Here is a 27,226-nt window from a genome sequence, read left to right as displayed (position 1 = left end):
CAACATACATATTATTATTAAAATTATGCAAATTGTTCACACACAAAATTGGGTACAGATATAAATTTTGACCCATTAAACATTTTCTGAATTGAATTACGTGGATTTTACTTAAGTACTTTTCTGCTTGTCTCTTCATACTTTTCTTTTCCCAAAAGGTTCTGAAAATAGAAGGTTGGAACAACAGACATGAAAATAAAACAATTTTGTGACATAGTTCGCCGGCAGGTGGCGCTTTCTGAATAATCCAATGATCCAATAACTTTAGCCATTGTAAATTAATATGAATTCAAATCCACCTGAACTTGCACCTGTCGTGTATCAGAAAGGAACCACTGCTCTCCGTCGCACGTACTTTTCTTCACAAAGTTAAAGGGATACTTCGGTCAAAAAATTATATTCTGTGATCATTTACTTACTTTCGAGTTGTTGCAAATATGTATAAATGTCTTTGTTCTTATGAACACAGAGAAAAATATTAGGAAGAATGATTATATCCAAACAGATCTTGCCCTCCATTGACACCCATAGTAGGAAAAATAACATTATCTTTTTTTGTTCTGTTGAACAAAAAAGAAGACATTTTGAAGAATGTAGGAAAGTTCTGGGGCAGTTTTGAAAACCATTGTATTTTTTTTCCTAATAAGGTAGTTTATTAACTTAAACAGATTTATACAGATTTGTAACAACTCGAATGTGATTAAATGATGACAGAATTTTAGTTTTTGTGTGAAGTATCCCTTAGAGTTTACTCTTTGTTAGACGAGCACGAGTGCCCGTGTGTAGGGGGTGGAGAGAGAGGTGTCCGCGTGACACCCCGCCAAGCCGCTCACGAGCGAGCAGTAGTACAGACGCGCGCATTCAGAACTCTCAACTTATCACGAAACCTTCGCGGCTCGCGCGATAGCAGGACGTCCGAGATTGTTTAAACATCTTTTCTTATACTTTTTGAATGTTTATGTGGTTCAACCGTACAATGTGAGGAGAAATGGCCGGGGCAAGGTAAGAGACAACGTTAATATTAGAATATTCCTCAAGTTTTGACAGAGTGAAAATACTGATTTGACGCGAGGGTTTAGCGCGGCGTCGAAAGTACGTACGTACGTTAGCCACTCAACCAGTGTAATCTTTAACGTATGTACAACAATTTATTATAAAACTGCAAACAACTTTATAAATAATAGCCACCCGTCGGTTCATATTGGGGAAAGTTGGGAATTTTATGAATGAAATGATGGTGTTCCCAGTTCGTGACTGCGGAGGGTTCGGTAATGTGAGAAGTTTCTCTTTATGCTGTTGTCGTGTTAAGTTACCGTCATTGAATGTACACAGTCGTGTCATTTGAACGGTTACAGGATTTAAAATTAATTTGTTTGATGTTTCAGTTATTTTCACTTACAATTTAACTTTAGTAAACCCTATATGATATGAATCTTGTGATTATACTCCTTTAACCTATATTTATTTGCCAATCATACCAAAGCTGATCGAAACATGAATAAGTAGATAAACAATTTTACGACTGGATGCGCATGAACTAGTGAATCTGATCTTCCTTCACAAATGTTGAATTGAAAGCAGCTTAATTTTGCCTGATGGTTACGGGCAACCACAGGAACCCTTTGATATCCCTCGAAACCGTCTGTCGCCTTTGCTGTGGTTTGTACCGCTGAAGTTAAATGACTTGAGTTGGGGACACATGTTCCGGTTGGTGTGGCCATGCACATGCTGTCAGAATAATATATCATCTGTTTAGTTCATGATTACGAATGTATGAATTAAGTACAATTAATTAAAATGTAAATGCCTTCCCCACGCTAATTTGATTATGACACACATATGCTGAATTGTAACTAGATGAGAAGCGGTAGTTGAAAGACCTCTGTGATGTAAGACACATAAGAAGCTTTGATCAGTTGTGGTCCTGATGGTTCATTGGGCTTTTCGTCCAAAAGCTCACACAGAGGCATAACATTTGACACTTGTTGCTTTTAACTTTGCTACATTTCTTTGCTGCTAAAATCCATAACATATCCTAAAAATGTGGGTTGTTGTGAATCATACATACGTGAATGTGAATAGACAGGGATTATTTTGAAGAAAGTCTAATACGATCCGAGACAAATAATGGAAAGAAACTTGGCTAAAGTGTGGTCCGTAATAGGCGTTATATTTGTGATTTGCCTTTTGAATGCACTGTGCAATGTGTTTCGACAGACTGGGGTTTATGTTTGATCCAGAATGTTTCTCAAAAGGATGTTTTGTGCCTGTATGCATGTTTGGTACACAATAATGCGCAGACAAAAGGAGGACGTAGCATTGTGACAGCAGTTAAGCACCGGTGTAACATAAGACCTTTGAGCTCAACGTGAGAAGCAACCACTGGCCAAACTCCAATGCTCTGCCTGAGGGCATGTCTCATGGGGCAAAGAGCGTATCACACCGTTTTCTTCTTTCATTTTGTTTGTTTGCTCTTGTCAGTAATGACAATACTGTTCTTTTGTGCAGTATTGTATAATGTGAATCGGTGCGTCACCACCAGTTTCCTGACCTTTTCGCTTTTTAAATAATGTTGTAAAGTACTAGCTTTCATCAGACTTATTTGTTTGCCTGCTGCCAGCTGTACATTTCAGGTAGTCATATACAATATTTTAATTTATCACTGTATTTGTTCTTCTTATTTTATCTCATCACATAGCAAGTCTTAACTTTAATAGCTTTCTTATAGATTTAGAATGGAGCATATGGAGCTGGAATGTAGCTATTGGATCCACTCTTACAATTTCTACCTTTACATTAATATGCTAATCTTCTCCCAAACTTCAGGCTCCCAGTTAGAAAGCATTATTTTATCGGGTCTTCACTCTGACCTCTTTTCGAAGCCCTGACACCAACGTTAACAACTCAATCAGTTGGAGACTCAAGGCTGTGTCTCATCTCCTAGGAGCTTGATTTTACAAACGTCCTCTTTTGAGGGGGTGAGGCGACCTCTGATCCTGCTCCCACCCAGTGATACAGCCTATTTCCCAAACATTGAGTCTGATATCCGAGAAAGCATTAAGTACAATGTTTATGATAAATACATCATTATTCACCACCAATGATCAGGTCAATGTTGTTCTCTTCATATTTCTTAATAATTTCTCTGTTTTTCAAACTAAATTAGCCAAAATATATTTAAAAATAGGCCTTTTACCAAAGGTATGTGGTTTGTTATAGATCCATTTCTATTAAAATGGCTTTAAAAAAATAGTAGAGATGCACTGATACTATATTTCTTCACCGATACGAAAGCTGGTTATTTAGAGTGATATCTGCCGATACCGATTCTGAAGATAACATTTACATTTCCTAACCTTATGAATATTATTAATTTACATTGTGACTCTTAATATTGAACATCAAACTGGTGATGTTTCGTAACATTTTGTAAATTCAGTTCAATTCATTTGCTCTTGACAGGATATATAAGCCCTGATCATTGGCTCTTTTTAAACTATCGGCTTATAAACAATTAAAAAAACCTAAGTAGCTAGGTTAGCCGATTATTTAAAAGAATCGATCAGTTTGTTCCTGTTATTGTCAGCTCTTTTTCCGACAAGCGGATGCAATGCGACCAGTTTCCCAGGTTGGAAATGTGACATTGATTGGATATATACTCTATTGATATTGATGCTGACAGCTGGTAGAACACATCTATGTAGCCTATACTACTACGTCTGTCTTCTTCTCACACTTGTTTGTTCACATCCTACAGCTTCACAGCCTGTGAATGTGCTTGTTTGTCCTAAGTAAGGTGGTTGGGGTTGTGCCGGTAAATGGTTGGCTTGTCAGATTTGTCCCCTACAGAAAGGATTTATTGTTGTTTTCAAACAGTTGCTGTTTGCCAGTTACAGGATAGCTTTGCGACTTCCTGCCTGGACTAAAAGTTTCCAGCAGCACTATCCACTGCAGTCTCATGAGACAGGAAGTAAATCAGCATTAACGTGGACAAAAAGAGCCATACATGACATGAGTGCAGTGGATCAGGCCAATGATGTCAACTTTTTTGCTTTGCATAGAAATAATTCCAGGAAGGGGGCTGTAGCATAGCATCGCAGACCCTTATCCTTAGCCCAAACCCACACACCCCTGCTGAGCCATGAGTCACGTTCTGATTGGTCACCAGAGCTGTGAGAGCTTTGATTGTAAAGGGGGTTGTTCAAAATGAATAGAGCCTGATGGTTGATTTAACAATGCTCTCCATTGTCACGTCCCTATTATCCATTAGTAATGGGTGGTATTCCCGTGTATTGTGATGTATATGATGGTAACACACCACAGTTTGTCTAGACAGTTTGATGTTGTCTTTTTAACTACGGCACGTTTTTTTATCATTATTGAGTCAAGTTTTTTTCCCCAAAAAAATCCAAAATAGTAGTTCAGTATGGTTGTGCACACATTACACGGATAAAATTAAAGGTTGGTTGAGACTTGCTTATATTGCAGAACTATTAGAGGATCAGTATGTCAAGATATATCCTGACATTTTAACCTCAATGATAAGCCAGTGTTTGTCTGTGTAGCTGAAGAGAATAAAAGTGAACTGGATGGGAACAGCTGCACCATGACCTCTGCTGAAACACAAAACTGTCTGCAATATAAGAGCTCAACTTGTACCTCCACTACATATGCAGTCGTCTATTGTACCTTCAAGCCCAGAGGCCAGGAACTTAACTATCTTCATATACCCAACCATTAATTCCTTATCCTCAGGTTATAGTACCGTGGGAATGTTTGCATGTATGATTTTAAATGTAATCAATTTTGGCATGAAAAAGTAAGGAACAGAAAACTGTTTGCTAAATTCACATTGGTGAGAAATTAAATTATCACACAAACTCAAACATGTATGAGCACATAACACCTGCAGGTCTGTGTGTCCAGCTTTTCCTGGTATCATGGAATGAGAGCTCTTACTTTAAAGAACTAAAGAATTCCTCTGACAGGTGCAGCAGTTTGTTTTCGGTGGAAATGAATGAGTGCACGCTCCTCTGTTTCAGTGGTTGAGCTGAGTGTGTGCTACTTGCCATGTGTGTTTTGTTTGTGGAACAACGCCTATTGTTTGCTTTTGTATGTACTCAGCTGACACTCTGTGTATTTCTGTTTGAGAGTGACACAGCACGTTTTGTGGGCTGAGCCTGAAGTACAACAAATATCGAAGTTAAATGAGTGGTAAGCCATACTGTTTGACGTTTGAAAAAATGACATTTAGAAGCTGTTTACTCTTGAGGTTAGAACAAGGCAAAATTTTAAATATATTCAGGATATTGTATGCCACACCTTGATCCAGGTAATTGCATAACCCAGCCTAACCCACTATTTGCATACCTTTCCACCATGTTAAATGGCATTATGTCATCAGTGTAACCTTAACCCTTTTAACCTGTCAATATTTTTTTTATATAAATAATCCCTTGCAGGAAATACTGTCTATTTTTAAACGAAATTGCTGCATTTGGCACTTGTATCTAGTCAAAAGTCTAACAAGTTCAAGGCAAATGCAGGTCCTGTTTTTAAACAAGTTGGCTTGCCGTGGCCAACGCGTGTCAAGTGTCAATCTCAGAATAGTATGTTATTGTTTGGCTTGGCTTCCAGTTTTTGGTGGATTGAACGGCAGCTAAGAGATTTTGCCGCAGGGAATTGCTTTGTTTTTTTGCAATGTATCCTGACTCTCAGAGTGGTCCTTGACAGTGGAATTTAAAAAATTGCACCCCTGTAATAGCACTGAATAAAAATGCCATTTGGCCTCATTGTGGAACAATGGATTTGGTCCATATTTAGTATTATTTTTTTAGTGCTTGGAGACCAGCCATTTACAGCTATTTTTAACCAATGGTGCAGAATCAAAGAGTTGTTTATGTAAATGTAGGCAAATAAATATTTGAATAATATAATTCTCTCATTTCTTTAATGAGAAACAAGGTAGCCGAAATCGAATGCCTGTCTTGAGACAGTGAAAACGAGTGAGAAAAAGTTGGGTGGAGTTCGGCACATAAAGGCCTCTAGTTTAACACTGAAACAGGATTTGTGGATCAACTTGAAAATCAATGTGTAGGACAACAGGACTAAAGATGTTATTCCCAGGACAAGGCTTGAAAGTTTAGTGGTGTTAATGAAGGTAAGATGAGCTGATGGTGTGCCCAAGACAGATGGTATATCCCAGCCTGCCAGTGCTAAGACTAAGTCAGGTCTGTTGTTTTGATTTGATTTACCTGTTGCCAGCTGTATGTTAGTCATATCTGTCCTGTTCACCTTTGTGTTCCGGAAGATGCAGTGATATAAATTAGGGATGAGTCACAAATTTTGAATATTCGATTAGTTTTTTAACTATAGAATTTCGTATAGTGTGGGCGAACTTAAAAAATTAGCTGTTTTCACGCGTAACGTGCTCATAAAACCAAAAGGTGGCGCTGCCAATAATGACGCACCTTAAACCTAAAGGCTGTCAATCAAGAGACAGTAGAGGGAAACATTTCTCACTACAATTTTTAACGAAGTTACGCAAACTGTAGACCCGCGTGGCGTAACGTATACGATGAATTGAGACTGTGTCAAAAATGAGTTCTGTGTGGGGGTCCGTTAATAAAATGAATGAGAATAAAGTGCTGTGCGATGCAAAGCTGGCTTATCATGGATCAATAACTACGATGCACAATCATTTGGAGCGAAGCACCCAGCAGATCCATCCACAGGTCAGCAATCAGTTGCTAGTTTTATGTTCAGAACAACCAATTTGGATGCCAGATGAGCGGAGCAAATAACGGCTTTAATTACTAAGATGATCACTAAGGATATGCTTCTGATCGGCTTTGTCGAAGGAGAGGGCTTTAAAAATCTTATGGAGTTTGTACAGCCCGAGTCTACTGTTAGTCTAGAAAAACGATCACTTCCAGACTGGAGAAACTTTTTCATGACAATAGAAATTGAAGCCTTTTGAGCTATTAATTCATGAAATCGTTCCAGACGTCTCATTAGGTTAATATGTTTTAACGCGTTTTAAGTCTAGTCTAAAATCTTTGTCTTTATTATATTTTCCTTGATCATTCACACTGCTGTTTTATAGTAGGCATAAATGTGCATGCTTATATTTTATAAGGAAATGTTCTAGCATTATGAGTGGTTGATGCTGAACGAGGTACTGTAAGGGCTGTCATTCGGTTGTTAATATATTAATGTTTCAGCGCGTTATCTTAACGCATAGCTTGATGAAAGATTGCCTATTCCATAATAAATAAAGAAGTTTGTCGTCACGGATTTAAAGTGGAAACGGTCTCTCTCTCCGTTTATGTGTGTGTAATATTGTAAATGAGACCACGTGGGGGAGGTGTGTGAATTTCGAATAATTTTCGAATAGTTCTCATCGATATTCGAATATTATTTTTGCTTTAAATGCCCATACCTAATATCAAGGTCAGCAGGATTATAACTTGTTGAATTGTCAACTGTAGAAACCAAAGAAATAATGTTGGACTGCTTTGGCTTTTTTTCTGTTCTGTGAAACAGTGTGAGTTTAATCCCAGTTAACAATTGAGTATATGGATGGACCTAAAAGCACCCAATCATGACATGGTTGTCTCTGACTGTTGGTATAGCGGGCACATAGCAAGCGTGTGGCACACTGACTGGTGTAGACATAGCTCGGCACACCTCACTAGACGTAGCCATTGGCCGGTCTGAGATTTTGACGGTATGATAACGTTTTGCAAAAGTGTCACAGTTTCATGATATTGCAATTATAACACTACAATATGTTATTTTCATATGTCTCTGTATACTAACAACAACTTTTCAACTGGACACAAATACATTTTATTTTTAACCAACATTCATAGAACATATATGTCAGGAAAAAATAAAGCCTTAAGATTATAAAACTCTTTCAAAAAAAGTATTTTTGTCACACCCCATATATATATACTGCTCATACATTAGAAACGGTATCCCAGATAATTTTATTGGTTTTGAAACCTTGACTCTTTCAAACCTTGAAACCGGTATTTGGCCCATGCCTACACTAGAGTCATGCCTCACTAGAGTGTCATCAGACCATACAGTACTAAACAGATGAAGCCCGTTGCTTTGAATGGATAATTTACAGTAGCTGTGTCTACCTGTCCTGTCTAGACACAAATGTTCAAACCATGATGTTGTACCAGATTAATATCAATATTTTTGATCTAGTCAGTATGAGTCATGGCGATTTCAGAGTTTCACTCTGTATATGGTAAAGTATTTGTACTGCCTGGGACAGATAGCCTGGGCTCCCACTTGGCTTAAAATGAGGACACTTAAGGTTTCTCTCCATTAGGAAACTAGATCAAAAGAAACATCATAGATTTCTTAAAGGGCTAAATTGACCCAAATAAATTGCATTGAAGTTTCATTGTTCTTTACATCTGCATTTCGATGGCTTTTCTTTAGAAAGGTTTGGGAGGTTCTTACGCCATAAAAATAGTTGACCCTTGTTTTAATTTGGGTTGTGCTTTTTGGGTTTATAGTAAATCTACCTCATTTTCTCATGGCAGTCGTCGTAAAACTGAACCTTTTGTTAAGGTAGAAATCATAACTAATTTAAGCACCATTATTTGAGGAGTCTTGTAGACCGTAGCTCCGTTCAGGTTTCACTGTAATTTCTGGTTAAACATTCTACACCTATGTGTCCTTGCGTAGGATTGAAAGAAGATTACACGGCCTTTAATATTTTATTATCAGTCACATGACACCAAGATGACCAACTCTTTGACCAGATGGTTCTTGCAGGGAGACCTTACTTGTCTCCTGATACCCTGTGTGAATCTGACTTTGTGTTTGGCAAAGAGAAGGTGTGTGTGTAGGGGAATGTATGAGAACACTTTCTAGCTCACACTGAGAGGCTCTTCTGCTCTGTCTGTTCCCTCGTCCGTAGCTGTATCTCCTGATAGGATTAAGTGTGCTGAGCCAGCGTTTCTGAGTATGCACTCTCACACATGGTGAAACTCTCAGGAGCTTTCGCCTAATTCCCTTGGTAACACATCCATCAGATTGCATTTAAGAGATTGACCGTGAAGCTTGGCCTGTAATTCATAATGAGAATCTGTTAGCACATCTGTGCCATTTTGTTGAGGTGATTTGATTTACTAGGATTCGAACATACCAGCGTTTATATTCAAAACAATCTCGCTCAGTATTGTGACATGGTTCTTTTTTTTCTCTTGCTAGCTCTGATTGGGTGGAAATACTGGAGCCCCGTTCCCAGGAACGAATGTACGTGAATTTGACGACAGGAGAGTGCGGATGGGAGCCACCCATCGGTGTGCCTGTCCGTCAGGCTGATGGCAACCAGTGGTGGGAACTTTTCGACCCCCATAGTAACAGGTTCTACTACTACAACTCTGCTGGCCGCGTGACCGTGTGGCATAGGCCCCAAGATGCGGATATTGTCCCTCTCTCTCAGCTTCAGGCCATGAAACGCAACAGAGAGTCAGAGCAAAGGACAGATGGGGGCGCAAAGGAAAGGCAACATGGAAATCAGTCTACAGGGAGTCAAGATAGACGCACCCCTCTGCCACCCTTGGAGCCTTACAGTCAAGAGCTCGAGTGTGCAGGGAAAGAGCCTACAGAGCAAGAAATAGACAACAGACAGAAATTAGACCTCCACAGCATGGATAGCAACAGAGGCACTCTCAGGTAGGCATCTGTACCCTCGGCACATTTTCTTTAATGTTCTTGTGAAGAACTCGCTGTTATGGTTCCTCAGAAATAACCGACCCTTAACCAGAGATCAATTATCTCAGATTTTCCCTGACTTCAACTTTGTGGCAGAAGGTCTTGTGTTTACCGTGTTCTCATACAGCAGTCATTTAGACAAATTGCTGCCAAATGTGAAAGAACTTGACATTCGCTCATAACCCTTATTATGGAGAGCTTGCTTATTTTTTTCCAGACCAATCAAAACCACCTTTTTCCTATAAAACCAGATTCCAGTCATGCCAACTGTTCAAATGGCACTGGGCCATGTCTCTGTTATTTCAGTACCTTATGCTTTACCCATCTACAATCCTTTTGGCTGTTCTTTTTCCTAAAACAATCTCTGGGCCCCACCAGATGAAAGCTGCTGGGGTCGGAGCCCAGGGAGAGCCAAACCATTGTGGTTTAAACGTGACTGGACTTTCTTCTTTTATTGCAAAGAAAACCGCTCACGAAACCACCGTATACATTATACAGCACATGCAGTGGTTCTTTCTATTTTAGCAGGGCCCTCATTCTTTTATATCCATCCATGGAAAAAGAGTTAATGGAGTCCAATATCATAACATCAGGATCCCACTGCAGCTTGGAAGGATTTAGAAATATTGTGGCTACTTGTGGCACAAGCACTGTGAATTTTAAGAAGCATTAGAAGCTATCTGCTGTCTTTGCTTTAGACACACATGACTGCTGTCTATGGGAGGCCCGACATTTTTGACCTTTGTGTAAAACTAGAAGAGCAACACATTTTTGACCTTTAGGTAAAACAAGAAGGGCGACAAACTACTTGTGGGTGGTTCGGATCTCACAAGTAACAGCACGGCTCTCAAAAAAACAACTCACTTGTTAAGCCTCCTTACGGATGTCACACATTTTTTAAAGTTCATTCAATCTACCCAAAAACAATGGAAAGCTGTGTTAGAGTCAGGCTAATTGTCAGTGACTAATTTAGCCGTATGGTAATATCTAAGTTCTTTTGTGACTTTTCTTTTGTGAGACGGGGTGATAATGAATACTCATTACATTTTAACATTGATTTTGTTGGTTAATAACGTGATGACAAGTGGATAAATGTAATTCATTTCAGTGAACCAGTTCAAACAGTTCAGTCAGTTTCGATCAGATGATTTACAAATTAGGGCCCGTATGTATAAGGCCACTTTCAAGTAAAATTTTATTCTTAAGTGTGTCAAAATTCTTAGAATGACGTAATTTTACTCTCATTCTTACACTTAAAAATAAGAGTTATTCATAAAGGTTCATAAGTAGTAAGACTAGGTCTCAGCTACTAAGTTATTATGTGAGTGTAATAAGATGTAATTCAGCAGCTTAATTATTTAAATTAACTATTAAAACTCAATTAGAAGTATGTGAAACCATGCCTAAAATGGATACATATTTGTAATATTTTTGCACATAATGGTAAATAAAATTTTGAAACTGCAATTTTTTACTTTTGCATCTCTTTTTGAAAAATGAAATTGCAGGTTACATTATGTATTTATCAATATATGGATTAAAGTCAACCTATTTAAAATTTTCCACAAAATCGTACAGCTCAATATATCAAGAACTGTTATAAGTTGTAAATAGGGGGAAAGTAGGCAGGCAGTTTTCAACACTGATTTTTATGCACTTGCCCAATAACAAAATAAGTTATGGATTGCAGCTGTCTATATAAATTAATATAAATATATATTAATGTAATGTCTTAATTCAGTCATGAATAAATGGTGCTATGCTGCTATGACTTCTCCCTTGCAGGGCTCTCTATTGGCTGATTCAGAGGTCAATGGTGGCCATTTTGTGCTGAAATCATTGTGGTCCTTAATTTACAACACTTAAGTCAGAACATAAGAATCAGTCTTAAACTTTACTGAAAGTTGGTTTTAGCTTTTTTACAAAAGTCTCCTACTCATAAAAAAGTACTAATAGATTTTTTTCTACATGCAATTCAATGTTTAAGACTACTCTTAAGAGCATTTTTTATGAAGTTTCATACATGCAGGCCCAGAATTTAAATTGTGGTTTATTTTATTGAAGGGATAGTTTACCCTAAAATGAAAATTCTGTCATCATTTACTCAACCTCGAGTTGTTTAAAACATGTATAAGTATAAATCTCTCCTCAACACAAAGACATTTGGAAGAATGTTTGTAACAGTTCTGGTGCACTACCATTGACTACCATAGTAGTACAATAAACTACTATGGTAGTCAATGGTGCCCCAAAACAGTTTGGTTTCCCACATCCTTCCAAATATCTTCTTCCGTTTTCAACAGAACAACAAAATCTATAAAGGTTTGAGACAACTTAAAGGTGAGTAAATTATCACAGAATCGAAATTTTGCATAATTGTCATGTAATTATTATTGATATTTTGCAAAGTATTCGCTTTTATTGTGTTACTCCTCAAGTGGAAGGAGTCTCCTATGACTGTTTTTCTATGTTTGTCTATCTAAAAATAAAAGACAGGGAGTGGTCATAAAATATCAACCTGACAATGTTCCAAACAACACCATCTGTGTTATCATATGGTGTGGTATAAGCAGCTTCCTCTGATTGATGAGCAAAGTGCTAAATCTGGTAGTCGTCACACCCGCCCCTCCAGGACACAGCTCTAATTCAAGTTAGTTGGGCTTGACCCTTGTCAGGAAGCATATTTAAAGTCCCAATGAACCGGAAGTTGAGATCTCTATATTCTGAAACATCTCCGAAAAGAGAAAATTAGTGGCTGTGGCTTACGTTTTTCCTTGCGAATTGATTGTATGTGTATTTTGAAATGCGACTGGCAGCAGACTGACACAAAAAGGGGAGGAGTAAACGGCAGAGCCGTCTAGTTAACGTCATTTGAGATGGATAGTCATCTCATGGTCGGAAGTGCATTTTCAGATTCTAATTGAAGATTATGAGGATACATGAATTTAAAAAAGAAATTGACCCACATTGATAAGTTATTTATATAAACGCTGCAATATTTCATAAAAAAATAAGAATTGTCATATTTAATTTCACTGGGACTTTAAACATGCAAACCCATCCATTAACAAACGCCAACTAACAGACACACAACTGCAGCCTGTTTAAATCATGGGTTTCAGCAAAATTATTAACTGTGAAAAAGAGAGCTTGCTTTTTCATGCCTGTGGAACATCTGCACTAGTGATCACAAGGGGATTATTCAACAGAGTATGTGTTATCTAGCATTCAGCCGTTAAGTGAAGTTGCCCTGGTGAGAAGATTGAAGATTACTAGTAGTTGTCCCCCATGTTTCGTTGCCTTGTGATGTAGCGGTGTAACCTAACCCAGAAATGACCTGGGGAAGTTGCATGAAGGGGTCACTAAATTCTTTTGTCCTGCAGGCGGACCCCAGGCAGAGAGTCTGCTATAGAAAGACAAGGGTTTAGTAAAGCACGCAAATCCCTGAGGACCAGCTGTTAGGGTTTCCCATAGTATGATTTGGGGCTGGATCCAAGACAATAAATTAACATTCAGCATTATACCGCTCTCTCTTTGTGGACAAATGATTTAGGTTCTCATTTTGATGATACTTGGACTTGTGGGTGTTCCTTAGGGGCTGAAAACAATCATGTAATGCCTCTCTAAGATACCAAAAGTGAAAGATCTAATCAGACACCACACTTTTTTATGCCACTTATGTGCTCTCACTTTCACTCTTGTCACGGTCAGATGGTTGATTTGATTTAAGAAATTCCTGGGTGTTTTCCCCAAGCGCAGAAACATAATATATGATCATGTGCTGAAATTTTCAATTTCTGTACAGAAGAAGGTGGATCTTCTTTGTACGTCGTTCATGTTTTAAGTTAATAACCATATAAGGGCCATCTTTAGACGTTTCATGGAATATCATTAGAGAGGCATGTCAGCTTTCAGACGTTGCTTTGCTTTTCACATGGTTTTACCTTTAAATGGTCATGGACCTTAAGCTGTATTGAGATTCCTGCCTTAAACATGCCAAAGCCAGTCTTTTGCGTGTTCTGTCATACACTTTTGTGTGTCACCTCAATCGTTTACTCAGCAAACTAGATTAGTGTCCCTACACAGATTGCCTCTGAAATTGGAGCAATTTCAACTGCGTTTTACTTTATTTTAGTCATGCCTTTGGTGTTGCTTAAAATACATAGAGAACAGACTGCCGCCTTGATCCACTGGCTCCCATTTAAATACAGAGAGCTGTGAAATTTATCCGGGTGCAAGGCAAGGCTAGTATTTCTTCACAACATAGTTAGCCTTTTGATATATTTGTGTTTGGTGAACTTAGAAGTTAATTGTTACAAGCAAATGGAACCGCTTTTAACATCGTTATTCACAATGACCTCCAATGATGCAAAATTAAAGCTGTTTTCCATCTTTAATGCTCTTTACTGTACAGTATGCACACTTTTCATAAGGGGAGAGGTGGTTTTCACAGCTGTAACTAGAGCCATACACTCTCATGCTATCTGATTTCATATCAACAGATGTAGATTAGTGCTGACATTCCAGAGGTATCACATTGTCCATTATTCTAAACTGGCTACCACTCTGACACCCTTTTCTGGGAATATAAAGTGCCGAATTTACAGCATAAGCTTGGTGTGTCTGTTGAAAGTCATGATGCAGCCTAAAAAATATAAATGTGTTACACAAGTAAATCTCAGTCGTAAGTGTGTTGCAAAACATAAGAATCTCTGATTATCATTTTAACGTATGTGTTGTCAGTATCATCCCCTCCATGTAGTCAGGCTTTATTTATCTTGTACAGTGAAATTATTTGCGTAAATAAACTGGTGTGTAGCTTCTTTGAGAGCAGATTGTACTGGTGGTCAGAGCCGGAGTGGGGTGTGTGGAGGAAGAGGATGGGCTGGTCACGTGTGAGGTATGTGAAGAAGCCAGACTCACTGGCTCAATGAGGAGAGGGGTTCAGCTGTCTGCAAACAGCTGAATCCTCTGGACATCAGGAGAACTTTGCTTTGCTTCAGATTTGAAAAAGGTTTCAAGCCCAAAAAAACTACATTTGACCAAATGTTTGTGAATTAATACACATTGTCCATAGAGAAGATTTATGGCAAACATTCTTGGGTCTGCTTGTGAGTGCATGTTTATCGGTACGTTTTTCACATCTGTTGAGACAACTATCAACTCTTAGTCATGTTTCATGCCTTGCTATAGGTCACATTTCCTCTTCCTGTCCTTAAGATGAAAATAGCCCATTATCTCAGCTTTCCTCTGGACCTTTGAAAAGGTCCACACATTGTACGGACATGTTTTTCAGTACATTAATAAAAGGAATGTGTATTTAGACATATGTGCTTACAGAATTTCTAAATCCTCGGTTAGTGTGAACAATTGGGTCTAGTACAAACCAGACCTCCCTGACTTGCTAAACTTGTTTTACCCACACTTAGAGTAAATTATCTAGAGAGGCTTTACAATATTTAAGTTTTTTTTTTAACTATTCTTATTAGTGCTGCATAACAAATAATTATTTATGTATAAATACACACACACGCATGTGTATATTTAAGAAACATTTAGCCTACATTTTATATAATATATTTTTTCTTAAATTATACATGCATGTGTGTGTGTCTATTTATGTATACATACTTATTATACACAGTACACCAACATATATTGTGTAAAGAAAAACTAATGATAAATAGTTGTCCATAAAGCTGGACTATCAGTGTTAAATAACACTTTTTTTGTTTTATGTTTAATTCAGATTTAATTTCATCAATGTAGTTATTAGGACCCCTCCTCACAAGGTTCTTATTATGGAACCCTATGGTAAGAGAACCATTGCCATGATGATTACACAACCATGCATTGTTCCCCCTATTTAAACAATCCCGGCACTATTGGGTGACCACTGAAAGGAATGCTGAGGTTGTGTCTAATACCAACCGTAGCAGCCTCCCATGACTAACTAATCTCACTCTCTCACACACTCTCATTTTAATACTTCTTTTTCATTCTTACACATGTGCTCTTTCACTGCAGGACAGGGATGCAAGTGAAACTCATGGGGCCCGGGACAGAATTATAATGGTGGGCCCCAGCTCCCATGCACCGAGCAGTGTAAAGATGTATTTTGCAGGCCCCCAAATGTCTCAGGACATAACCCCGTCAATTTCTTTGTGAACACATTATAGTTTGAATTTGTAAGGAATGCATCAGAAGTGCAGTGATAAAGACTCATTTTTTATCTGTATTATTAATTTTTCTTTGTTAGTGTAGATTTTCTCCTTAACAGTAGCTTATGACAGGAAGTTGAGCTCCCTGCTTGCTCACTCTGCCAGAACACATAAAACAACAGGGCTAATCTCTCAGCATGTTGAATCCTATGTAAACCTCTCTCATGAATGTTCATTGTGACATGTTGGGGGCTTTGTAGACTTTATAGATTGACCTTAAAATTGCTTTCCTAATATGTAAGATCAAAAATTGTGTAAGTAGTTATGTCTCTGTGTCTTGCCAGACACAAAAGGAATTTCAAAGGAAAAGAGCAGCGACTTGTTTACAGTCTCACTTATTTTGCGGTGTCCCTCTGTCACCATACTGAGAAAACCAGCACCATCTAAACACATTGAGCTTGAAGTGGCCCACTCTTACATACTTTGTGATTCAGGTGTTAAGGCATCCTATCAACGTGTTAGACTTTGAACTTTGTTGTTTGTAGTGTTGTCACATCTGACAGCCTCTACAATGGCCTTGGGGCTCAGCCAGATGGCCGACTTCCAATCTTCATACATGTTATACCTGTCTAGCATTCTAACAGTTTGTTTACGTTTTAAAGATTTTGAAAAATTATGGCCTGAGAAGAAATGGAAAGCACTGAAATGGAAGAACAGAGTTAAAAAATGGAAAAGGATGTGGTTCCCATGCGCTCCATATTTCCCCTGGGCATTGTTCTAGTATTGTTTCCAAATCTTATAAACAGTATAATAGTTGAATAAGTGTTTTAGACAGGTGTATCATACTCATCTCTTCTTTTTGAGCTTGTTCGTGCTGGATCTCAGTGTTGTTTGTACATTGAATGCAATGAGGAAGTTAGACCAATTTAGAGGTTAATTTAAGAGGTGACATAGTAGAAATCCCCTGCATTCCGTCGCATAAACATTCTTACTTTCTTTTTATCAGGGGACTTCTAGGGATTTTCATGTCATGTTTTGTGGTGTAGAATTTGGTACATAAATGGTACGAGAAAGCATATCAGTTTTTAAATTGCTATTAGCACCGGACAGAAATTCACCTCACAGGGTAAGTGAAGTGTGTGCTGCTTTCTTTAAAGTTCATGTTATTTATTTATTTTTGTGTATGAATGACCACTGATTGTCATAGTTTTATTTTGGGGGTTAAAAAGCAAAGTTAAGTGTTTTTAAATGTATCGATTTGTATACAGTATAAGCTGCGCTCTACAAATACTGTGAGAGTTTCTGGGTTTACAAATAACTAGAGATCGGTATAGTGAGAATAATGTTGTGTGTAGACTCTCGCAACCAGAACAATTCAAGGAACTGCATTTACTTTTACCACAAAACAGTTTTAAATGCGAGCATTGTCATGTCTTAAAATCTATTTCAGTGAAACAATGTGGTTTCTTTTCCTGACAATGGCATTATAGAAGTTTATATAGTTTTTCTAAATTACTGAGAATTTAGATTAACTGTCACCATGATAAAGGCGACCATAAAGATTGCTCTTTTGGACTCATAAAAGGGACCATAAAGATGATTGGTTTTGGCTCCCTGTGTTTCTTTTGAACAAAGTGAGCTTGCTTTTAGTGTTGTAACTGTCAATTTCTGTTTTGTTTGCTTCATCTTGCAATGTTTTATGAGTTTTGCTTTTTATAAACATGTTTTAGTTAGTTAAGGTTGCCTTTATGATAAAATCTCATGTGTTTGTGCATTTCTGATTTTGTTTTACAACAGGGAAGAGCAAAGCGACACGTGTCAGAGGTGGCAGCCTCCTTCTGGATCTAAAGCCGCCATGTTAGTAAAGGTCAGTAGCATAGGCAGAAGCCAAGGAAGAGGAATCGGTGGTGCAGCTTCCCTTCACCTCCCACAGAGCAAAGCCAATGGTCACAGTGCCTGCACGCTCAATTCCGGCAGTGTCAAATCTGTTTCAGGCTACATGCTGTCCCAGCAAGCTTACAAAACCACACCGGGAGGCAAAATAGCACTAGATACGAGGCAGGCACACCACTTGAGGAAGGCAAGCAATGGCAGCTTTTGCCTGGTGGCCTCAGGTGACTCTTCTCCACATCTACCATCTCCACAGCCACAGGCCAGCTCACCAAGGCCTGTATCTCCACATTATGGAGCGACCGCACGTTTCTATGATGATCCATTAGCTGATTGCCCCATTTATGATGAACCTCCTGTTGATATGGAGGTAGAAGGTGCTCACTTACACAACGGCACATCCAGACACAATCACAGTCTACAGAAGGTAAAACTACTCCAGCACCCAGGTCAATCTTATACAGGCTCCCGACACAAGAGGAACCCCTCTGACTATAGTCCAGCAGGTCTGGAGTGTATCAAGCATATGGTGAATGTCGACCCCAAGCAAGGACTCCTTTCTACTTCGCCAATGCCCTCTCCCATCCCATCTCCAACATCTGCACCAGAGTCCTTACTTCTACCGACAAGGGGACCTCAAAAGGAGCCTTTAAGCTTGGAAAAGAAGCAGTCAATGAGGATTGTAGAAGCAGGTTTGCTTAGAGCTATGGAGGTGCATCACAGCAGGCAGGGGAGCCAAGGATCTCAGGACTATTCCACACCACCACCTCCCGCTGTTAGCTACCAAGATTCGGGTTACTCAACCGGCCCGTCTCCCAGCCTGCGGAGGAAAAGCAGGAGAAGGATGGGTGCCGGTGGCCGACCCGGCTCTGTGGGCAGCACCGGGGAGCTCACAGCGCTAAACGAGCGCCTGATGGAGGAAATGAGGGAGGTGGTGAGTCGCTCAAACACTATGCGGGAGACCAAAGCTGGTCTGGATTTAGAGATGTCGGAGCGCTGCTCCACACCACGCACACATAGCACGGGGCGGTGCTCATCCAGGGAAGATATTTCATCCTCAAACAGGTCACTGAGCAGGACAAGTAATTATCCTATTGTGGCCTTTTCACAACTGGACATCCCAGGAAGGCAGAAGCGGACGTATGAGAAGGTTGACACGCTTGAGCAGAGCATTGGATTGTCCTCCCCTGAGACGGCTGGACCCCCCTCACAGGTACTAAAAAGTTGCAAAAACAAATAGAAATGCCTTTAGAGTAAACTGGCACTTATAATAAGCATAGGATTTACTGGTTCTCTTTTTACTCTATTATTTTATATAAAGATTTGCAGTATCGTATAAAATACGAGTGTGAACTACTGGCAGTCTGTTTTCCGCATGCCTTGAGTTTCAGCATCATTAAAAGCCAGACATCGTATTTGTTTAATCACCATGGGGGACTATGAGGAGAGCGCTTTGTTTTTTGGAGGTTTTTTATGTGCGTCAGATTTTTTTCCATGGTCTTTATTAGATCCAGATTATTGTGCACACACTCCACCACCCATTATAACATAACCGTGATGAAAAATAACAAGTCGTGTTGTTATTTCAGTCTGATATTCAACAAACTAAGTAAAACAATATCTGTCTCTCGGGTATTCTTTATAACTTTTCAGACAGGCATGTTGGAGCGTATTCCCATACTGCACACGATTTTTGTTAAGGGCAATCATTTCACAAACAGCAACTGCTACCCTGACCCGTAGCAAAGCTGTAATCTGTCCTCCCTAAGTGATGAACTTTATCTGCATTCTTTAACAACCAGCCGCCCAAAGGACCTGTGCATCTCAAGAATTTACCTCTTCGGTAATTATTTCGCAGCATTGAAATAGGTTTCAGGTGCTTATTGTGGCTAACATATGATACTTAAACTTAAGTCCAACTGCTCCTGTTGCACCCACCTCTGCCCTCCTGCAGTCCTCTGATACGAATCCAGCAGGGGCCTGCCAGGGTAATGGGTGAAATGCCAGAACGTAGCAGCACTGCACAACATAATGCCTATTGAGCAGGAAGGATGGCTACTGTGGCCCATATGGTACCATCTCTGACACAGACGGGACAGTTGGTTCCTGGACAGGCGTGGTCACTGTACCAACCAATTGTATGTCTGCAGTGTAGCCGATAGGGGTTTGGAACCTGCTGGGGATTGTTCTATAAAACGGATGACATCATAGGTCACCTTATTCCCTGGTGCATGAGCCTTTTCACCACATGAGAATTTAAATGCATTCCTTCCCAAACACAATTGATGGCTGCTTTTCCTTCATTATTTTGATCGTTATTAAGCCATACATTCTTTGACTAAATCGTTTTTGTAGTTAAATAAGTTTTAACATTTTGACATATGGATTTGGATCAAAAGGTTTTAAACATGATGAAAACCATTTCAGGCAAGTGGCCCAAAACCTGTTTTAAACAATAGTGTATGTATGGTTTCATGAATATTGTTCATACAAACATGCACTCACTTGCTTGAAAACCATATGTGAATTATGTCACTTTGACCTAAAGTGTGCTTTGAAACTTCATTGAAGCTGGCACGTTGTGTCTGGTTTTTGTAACAGGGATACAGCTTTCTGGAAAGGCAGTGAGAGCACCGACGACAATGACGACATTAGAGACATTTTTACAGGACAAAATTTCTCCAGGGATCAAAATGAGGCCATTGCTAGATTTGAACTATTTTTTAGAGATGAAATAACTTACTTCTGGAAGTTAGTCACTTGTTGTCATGAAATGACTTATGTTTTAATTATTTATAGTATTTATTGTTATATCTATTTGGGAGACGAAATTATGAACTCTTTATTTATCTGTTTTTCTCACCCTATGTGCATTTACACTATGTTTTTATAGGCGGGAACACTGGAACCTAAGGTTCAATTGGATAATAGAACGAAAAGCATGGTGGACAACAGAATGGGTTCACTCGGCCCTCATCGACACGTCGTCAGCGATTCCAACTTGCAGAGAAGTGAGGCTGGGGGTTTCCAGCTTTCTTACGCCACCCTTCGTCAGCCCCCACCCCCAGATGCAAGCATGGCAGACTGGGCCAGCAAGCACCTGAACATGCATACACAGGGTCTGTTCCGCCGGAGAGTCTCCATTGCCAACATGCTATCATGGAACCGTGGCTCTATCAAGAAGCCCATGCTGATGACCAACGACCGCACGGTGCGCAAGGAAGCCTGCGAGATATTCAAACTCGTCCAGGCCTACATGGGAGACCGGCCCTCGCGGCTAGACCGACGTCACGCAGCTCTCCTCATTGTCACTAAGTGCTGGGGCATGCAAGGCCTTAGAGATGAGCTGTACGTCCAGCTTGTGAGGCAGACCACAGGCAACAGCAGCCCACGCAGCCTGGCAGCAGGATGGGAGCTCATGGCTGTGTGCCTTGCCTTCTTCGCTCCATCGCCCAAGTTCTGCTGCTACCTGGAAGGTTACATTCAGCGCCACATGGAGCAAACCAATGACAAGAAAAGTGAGTATGACGTTAAAACACTGACATTGTTTAAATATGTGTTGAAAAACTACATGTATGAGAAAGGTTGCAGATGACAAGGGTCTAATACACAGTTGGTAATGTAATGGTCATTATACAAAAATGTTTAAATTGCAAAATCTGCACAATTATTTTATAAAAACTGACAAACCCTTGTGGTAACATAGTTTTGAATTAAATGCTATTCTTTTTGTTTGTGACTGTGTTAAAGATTTTATATGTCATTAAGCTAAATTCATATTTGTATGTGTATACTTATGCATATATATATGCATTCCTCAACCCCCCCCGTTTTTTTTACAGTAACCCAGTTCATACTGGACCAGCAGGATATTAAGAAGAAGAACTCCAAATCCAGGAAGAAGAGAAAACAGAACAGCGAAGAGGAAGCAGGTAGTTATATGCTCATTTTAATATTTTCTTTTAATAGCCCATAATTCCTCTATTTGAAATACCGTAGAATAAATTAGAAACTTCCCTCAAACCCGATTTCTTAAGATCTTTTAGATCTATTTCTGACTCATTTGAACGACTTGTAAGAGACTGGAATATGTTATGGATTAAACACATATTTACTATAGCAGTATGATATACATTTTATATTGGAACAGTTTGTTATGTGGTCTATGTAGAGACATATTGAGTGTTGTTAATTAGAGGCTGCTTCCCACTGTCATTGATAATTTCCCAAAATCAATAGTCATTTGTAATTAACCCTTCCAGCTAGTACACGTCACGTGTCGCATACCAGTAAATGACAGTGGCTCCGCATTGTGGTACTTTGACCTTGATACTGTTACCACAATGCTCTGTCCTGATGAACTCGGCTGATCAAAATGCCCTTGGCAATGACCACAAAGAGGATCCCTTACATTGAGTCTCAATGCCCACCACATGAGCCTTCAGGCATGGCACGTGACTTACTCTGAGTCACTACTACAGACCCACACATGAACAATCTGCAGTCACTGGCCCATTAGATGAGCACTTGAAGGAGGTTATGGCTCATATTTATGCCTGGTCTGCAAAGTTCTTGTAAAGTCTGTGAGTCAAGTTAGATCAGTAGGGCAGATGTCTAGAGGAGTGACTTGTCTTCACAGATGGGGTGCAGGAGGTTTGAAAATAGATGATACTCTAAGCTTTCTCTGAAGAGTTTATTGGGATGTTAAAATGGAAGTTCTAATGATGGGTCTCATGTAAAAAAGGAATTTACTCATCTCTATGACATAGGGAGGGAGTCACTAGTAAAATCTGTGTGGTCTCATTTGTGTAAGTTAGTTTCCCCTGAAACGATTGTTGTGGTTTCCGTTGACTTCCTTTCTTTTTATTGTTGTCTATCATTTATGAGGGCAAGCTGTGGCTGCACCGCTAGACCACCAATACTTTGTCAGTCATGCTTGAAGATCCAAAACATCAGGTCTGTTTGTGTATGAATGCAGTGTTTGATCAGTAAATCGGTTGTTTAGGAATTGAGGCAAGAGGGGAAATATTTTCTCAAAGATCAAAAGTACATTTATTACAAATTAATATGTCTGATTAAACATAATTGGAGTTGGGAGACTAACAAGAGGTTGTCAACAGGCATGTGTGTCACCTGTTTGCCATAAATCGGAAGGGTGTTAAGTTTGGGGCACATTCCAAAAAAGGTGCTTTTTATCGCAGCACACGTTTTTGCCATCTGGCTTCTTTATTTAAGATTCAAAAATCTTGTACTGAAGGTAATGGGAATGCCCCCTATGGAGTTCTCTTTGGAATTTGAGGTTCTGGTAAGGAGTGAGTGTAAGAATCCACTAGAGTAGTGGTATAGTGCTATAAATTATACGCTGCTTAATGCACAATAATTCCATTGAACTGACTCAACAAGTCTGAAGTTTCAGAATCAAGCACTATCCTGGTCTTCATGTGGCCACGAGGGAATGTTATTTATTACAAGCACTGGAACATTTTTAGCAGTGTCCGCTTGATATTGTCCTTATGTCCTTGCTTCTTACATAACAGAAGGACAGGTCAGTGCATTCATGCAGCGGCAGCCTAGTAGAAAACCCTTCTGTCTGTTTTCATCGTTGTAATTCGCATCCTTCTGATGAGTCAGAATGTGTAGGCTGCATTTCCTCCTTCATGTTTTTGACCAAACTTAATATATTTCATTCATTGTTCTTTACTCCCCACATGCCACTATGATCTTATGTTCCGTGATGCCATAGTATAACTATTATGGAGCCAGCCACCCCAATTTAGAAAAATATCCCAATTTGAAATGACTCAAGTTCTCACTCTGTATACAGAAGTTCTTGTAAAACAGGTTTTGATTCATTAATTGTAAAACTGTCACCAGTTAGACTGTGCAGACGTTGTGTCTAAGAATAGGAAGAATGTGGCTTTTTGTCTCATCCTGCAAGAATCACTCATGGCTTGTCTCTTTGCCTCTAGCTCTACCTATCAGCACATATGCAAAGTACTGTCACCGGAAACTCCAGAAAGTGGCGATTTCTGGAGGGAAAAAGGTGAGATTTATAAAGAGGAAAATCAAGATATGGAATTAACCGAATATGAATCCCTTAAATTTGGGAAAGTGGATTGAAGGGATTTGTTTCTGTTTCTCCCTCAGGGCCTCCGCAAACCAACCACAGAGGAGGTAGACCACAGTCGACGTGCTATCATGACACCGTCTCTGTTTGGCAGCTCTCTAGAGGAGGTAATGGAGCGACAGTGTGAACTCTTCCCAGACAGGAAGTTGCCGTGGGTGCAAGTGCAGCTGTCGCAGTATGTTCTAGCTTTGGGTGGAGCTCAGACAGAGGGAATATTCAGGTAAGACAAGACCAGCTTCCTGTTAATTATGTAGAGTATATTTGAAGAGTTTATTTCCAAAAAGAGGACTCCATTTTCATATTTTTTATTATGTTATCATGTTTTTATTGTGTTAGTTAGCTGTTTCTTTGTTATTACGGCTCAAGTCAAAAATAAAACAATCCAACTTCAGTTTGATATTAATTGGAATGCACAATCAAAAATATGATGTTTGAACAATTTTAAAAACAGAGTTATCTCTTTTTGGAAATAAACTCTTTTGATGGGAGGTAATTTTCAAATGCACGATGGAAAATGGGTTGTGTAGAGCAAAGGTTATATTTTTGTTTTGCTTAAAAATGTTTTACAATTTTCTTAAAGTACACTTTAAAAACACTTTTTTATAAGTGTTTGCACTAAAACACTGTCCTTTTTTACTGACCCTTATGCCCTTAATTCTACTGTGCAAATCATGTGGAAAGGTTTTAAAGAATTGTACTGATCAATATCATCTCTTTACATTTTGTAAAGGAAGTAAAAGCAACAATGAATTTTTTATATTTTTTATACAATTTTTGATAAAGTTCCTTTACACTTCAGCTTTGCCTGGTTTTTAGCACAATGCATTCTTAATAGTGATGTGCTGACTCCCCCTAGAGGCCTTTGAGTGTAATAATACTATCTCCACCTGCAGGGTCCCTGGTGACATTGATGAAGTTAATGCACTGAAGCTCCAGGTGGATCAATGGAGGATCCCTGAGAATTTGTCAGATCCCAACGTGCCTGGTGAGTAACTGTTTTCATGTGTTTGTGCATTATGAAAATATTAAATACCCCCCAAAATATTTTTTTCTATAGTTTATCCAGCTTAATACCTACATATATTCAAGTGTAAACATCTGTATTGCTTTTTTTCTTAGCTTCTCTGATGAAGCTGTGGTACCGTGAGCTGGAAGAGCCTCTGATCCCTATGAGCTTCTACAAGGAGTGCATCAGTAACTATGACGATCCTGTGGCAGCCATTAGTGTAGTGCAGTCTCTGCCTGAGCTCAACCGCCTGGTGCTGTGCTACTTCATTCATTTCCTACAGGTAGCATTATTCCTGAATGAAATTATCTTTGATGTAAAACTGTAAAATTCCTTCATTACTTATTGCACTGCTCTGACACATGTCCTAAATCTTCCCCAGGTATTTGCCCAGCCTACAAACGTTGCGGTCACAAAAATGGACGTAAACAACCTCGCAATGGTAATGGCTCCCAATTGCCTTCGGTGTCAGTCGGATGACCCTCGTGTAATATTCGAGAACACTCGCAAGGAGATGTCTTTCCTACGCATGCTGATCGTACATCTGGACACAAGCTTTATAGAGGGCATTGTTTAAAGATCCTTTAATACGTATACATTTTCCACGGCAATACATGTGATACATAACTAGCCTTCCCACAAACATTGAGTCACAAAAATGGATGTCAAGGACAAAGGTACCCTTTTGAAGATGATACTTTGTGTCAGTTTTTGCATGGTGTTTGCAAGGTGTGTTTTGTGCACCTCAGTGACAAAGGGTATTGAAGTTCAAATTCACTGATACTAACGTCATAAGAAATGTTTAAGCTGTAGTGTAGTGCCGTGCATGTTCAAGAAATGTTTGAAAAAACGAATTGTGACGATCATAAAATTGTAAACAGTGCAGTTAACATTATAATGCAGCATAGGTCTATTGCAAGGTTAAAAGTAAGCAGCATGGATAGATTGCTTTGTGAAAACTCAGTTTGCTTGTTTTGTAGAGTAAGTCGTAGTGACAGGTTTAAGAATCTACTTTATTATGTTTATTCTTTGGCTTTACATAGTGTTTCTGTGTCTATCTGTGTATTTTAAAGAAAAAAATAATCTGTTGTGTACAGGGAAAATATATGAAATCTGTATATGTCCTAAATGTGGTAAGAATCTAGTACTAAAGATCTTAAAAGATTTAAGTATATGTGTTTTTTAGATTGGGTGTTTTTTGACAGTACACACTCAATATAAAATAATACACAGTATTTTAAGCAGGGAAAGTTTTGTATTTTATTATTTTAGTTTTTTATTATATTTTTAAAGCTGTGATAAACTGTCATGCCCGTATTATCAGGATGGTCATTTATAAACGTAATTTGCCACTACACAGTAAAGTAAATTCTAATACCATTCACATTACTACTTTTGAGAAAGTGTGCTAATGAAATTAAGCTATTAAATGATAATGCCATGAAATAAAAAAAATCGGATAGTGTAAAGCTTGTGAAATAGCATATGATGTACTAAAAAAGTGAATGAAATCAATGTATATAAAAAGACACAGGTACCCTTTATGAATAGATTCAAGGTCTAATCTTGTTTTTTTCATGGTAGTTATTTTTCCTGAAGGTTTATTGAGACGGTGTATGTAAATAAAACCTGTAAATAGTGCTTCCTGATTTACTGACTGCTTCGTAATGTATTTGAGTGTTGGTGAGAAGACAAAACTGAAAAACTGAACATTCTGTATTTCAAGTTCTTGTGTTATAGGTTGGTTTTACATGATCGAAATATTCTGCACAACTCTTTGATTGTGTATGTGTATAATGGATGTTAAGGAATACGTATAATAAACTTTTGCGAAGATATAATATAACGTTTATTTGTTTCATCTGTTTATTGATAAGACAAAGAATTACTTTATTTTCAAAAAGATTCAATTATTAAACACTATAGTTTACACCAGTTTTAAGTGTCTTTGGCCCGGTTTCACAGACACGGTTTAGTTTAAGCCAGGACTATGCCTTAGTTGAATTAAGATATTTGTCACTTTTATAAAAACACCTTAGAAGAATACATTAATGGTGTGCATCTTGAGACAAAACAATGGTACTGAGTGATATGTTTTTAGATATTTCTGGGCAAGTTACATTCAGTTAAGACAGGTCACACGTTCATTTTAGTCTGGGACTAGCCTTAAGGCCTGTCTGTGAAACCGGGCTTTAATATATTAATACTACCAATTACTTAAACGAACGTGTTTTTTTATTATTTTGTATTACTGTACCTCACAAACTACCAGACATTAATTGTATTTATCTAGAC

General features: G+C 38.7%; 1 protein-coding gene across 1 annotated transcript; it reads left to right on the top strand.

The window, feature by feature from the left end:
- The first annotated feature begins 833 nt into the window (after positions 1–833).
- On the top strand, positions 834–26,778 carry arhgap46a (Rho GTPase activating protein 46a). Its single transcript, XM_056734879.1, has 10 exons — positions 834–1,002; positions 9,241–9,708; positions 17,706–19,011; positions 20,692–21,316; positions 21,641–21,730; positions 23,768–23,841; positions 23,946–24,145; positions 24,819–24,910; positions 25,045–25,214; positions 25,314–26,778. The coding sequence occupies exons 1-10, from the start codon at positions 989–991 to the stop codon at positions 25,506–25,508; spliced, it is 3,234 nt and encodes a 1,077-aa protein (XP_056590857.1). The 5' UTR covers positions 834–988; the 3' UTR covers positions 25,509–26,778.
- Positions 26,779–27,226: the final 448 nt, after the last annotated feature.

The sequence above is a fragment of the Triplophysa dalaica genome, chromosome 21, assembly GCF_015846415.1.
Source record: "Triplophysa dalaica isolate WHDGS20190420 chromosome 21, ASM1584641v1, whole genome shotgun sequence".
NCBI classification, from domain to species: domain Eukaryota; kingdom Metazoa; phylum Chordata; class Actinopteri; order Cypriniformes; family Nemacheilidae; genus Triplophysa; species Triplophysa dalaica.
This window is presented reverse-complemented; position numbering and strand designations above follow the sequence as displayed.

Bases quoted from the DNA above. Each gene is read 5' to 3' on its own strand.
- arhgap46a (XM_056734879.1), top strand. The intron at 21,731-23,767 runs GTAGTTATATGC...CTTTGCCTCTAG, and splicing joins GAACAGCGAAGAGGAAGCAG to CTCTACCTATCAGCACATAT. The intron at 24,911-25,044 runs GTGAGTAACTGT...TTTTTTTCTTAG, and splicing joins GTCAGATCCCAACGTGCCTG to CTTCTCTGATGAAGCTGTGG.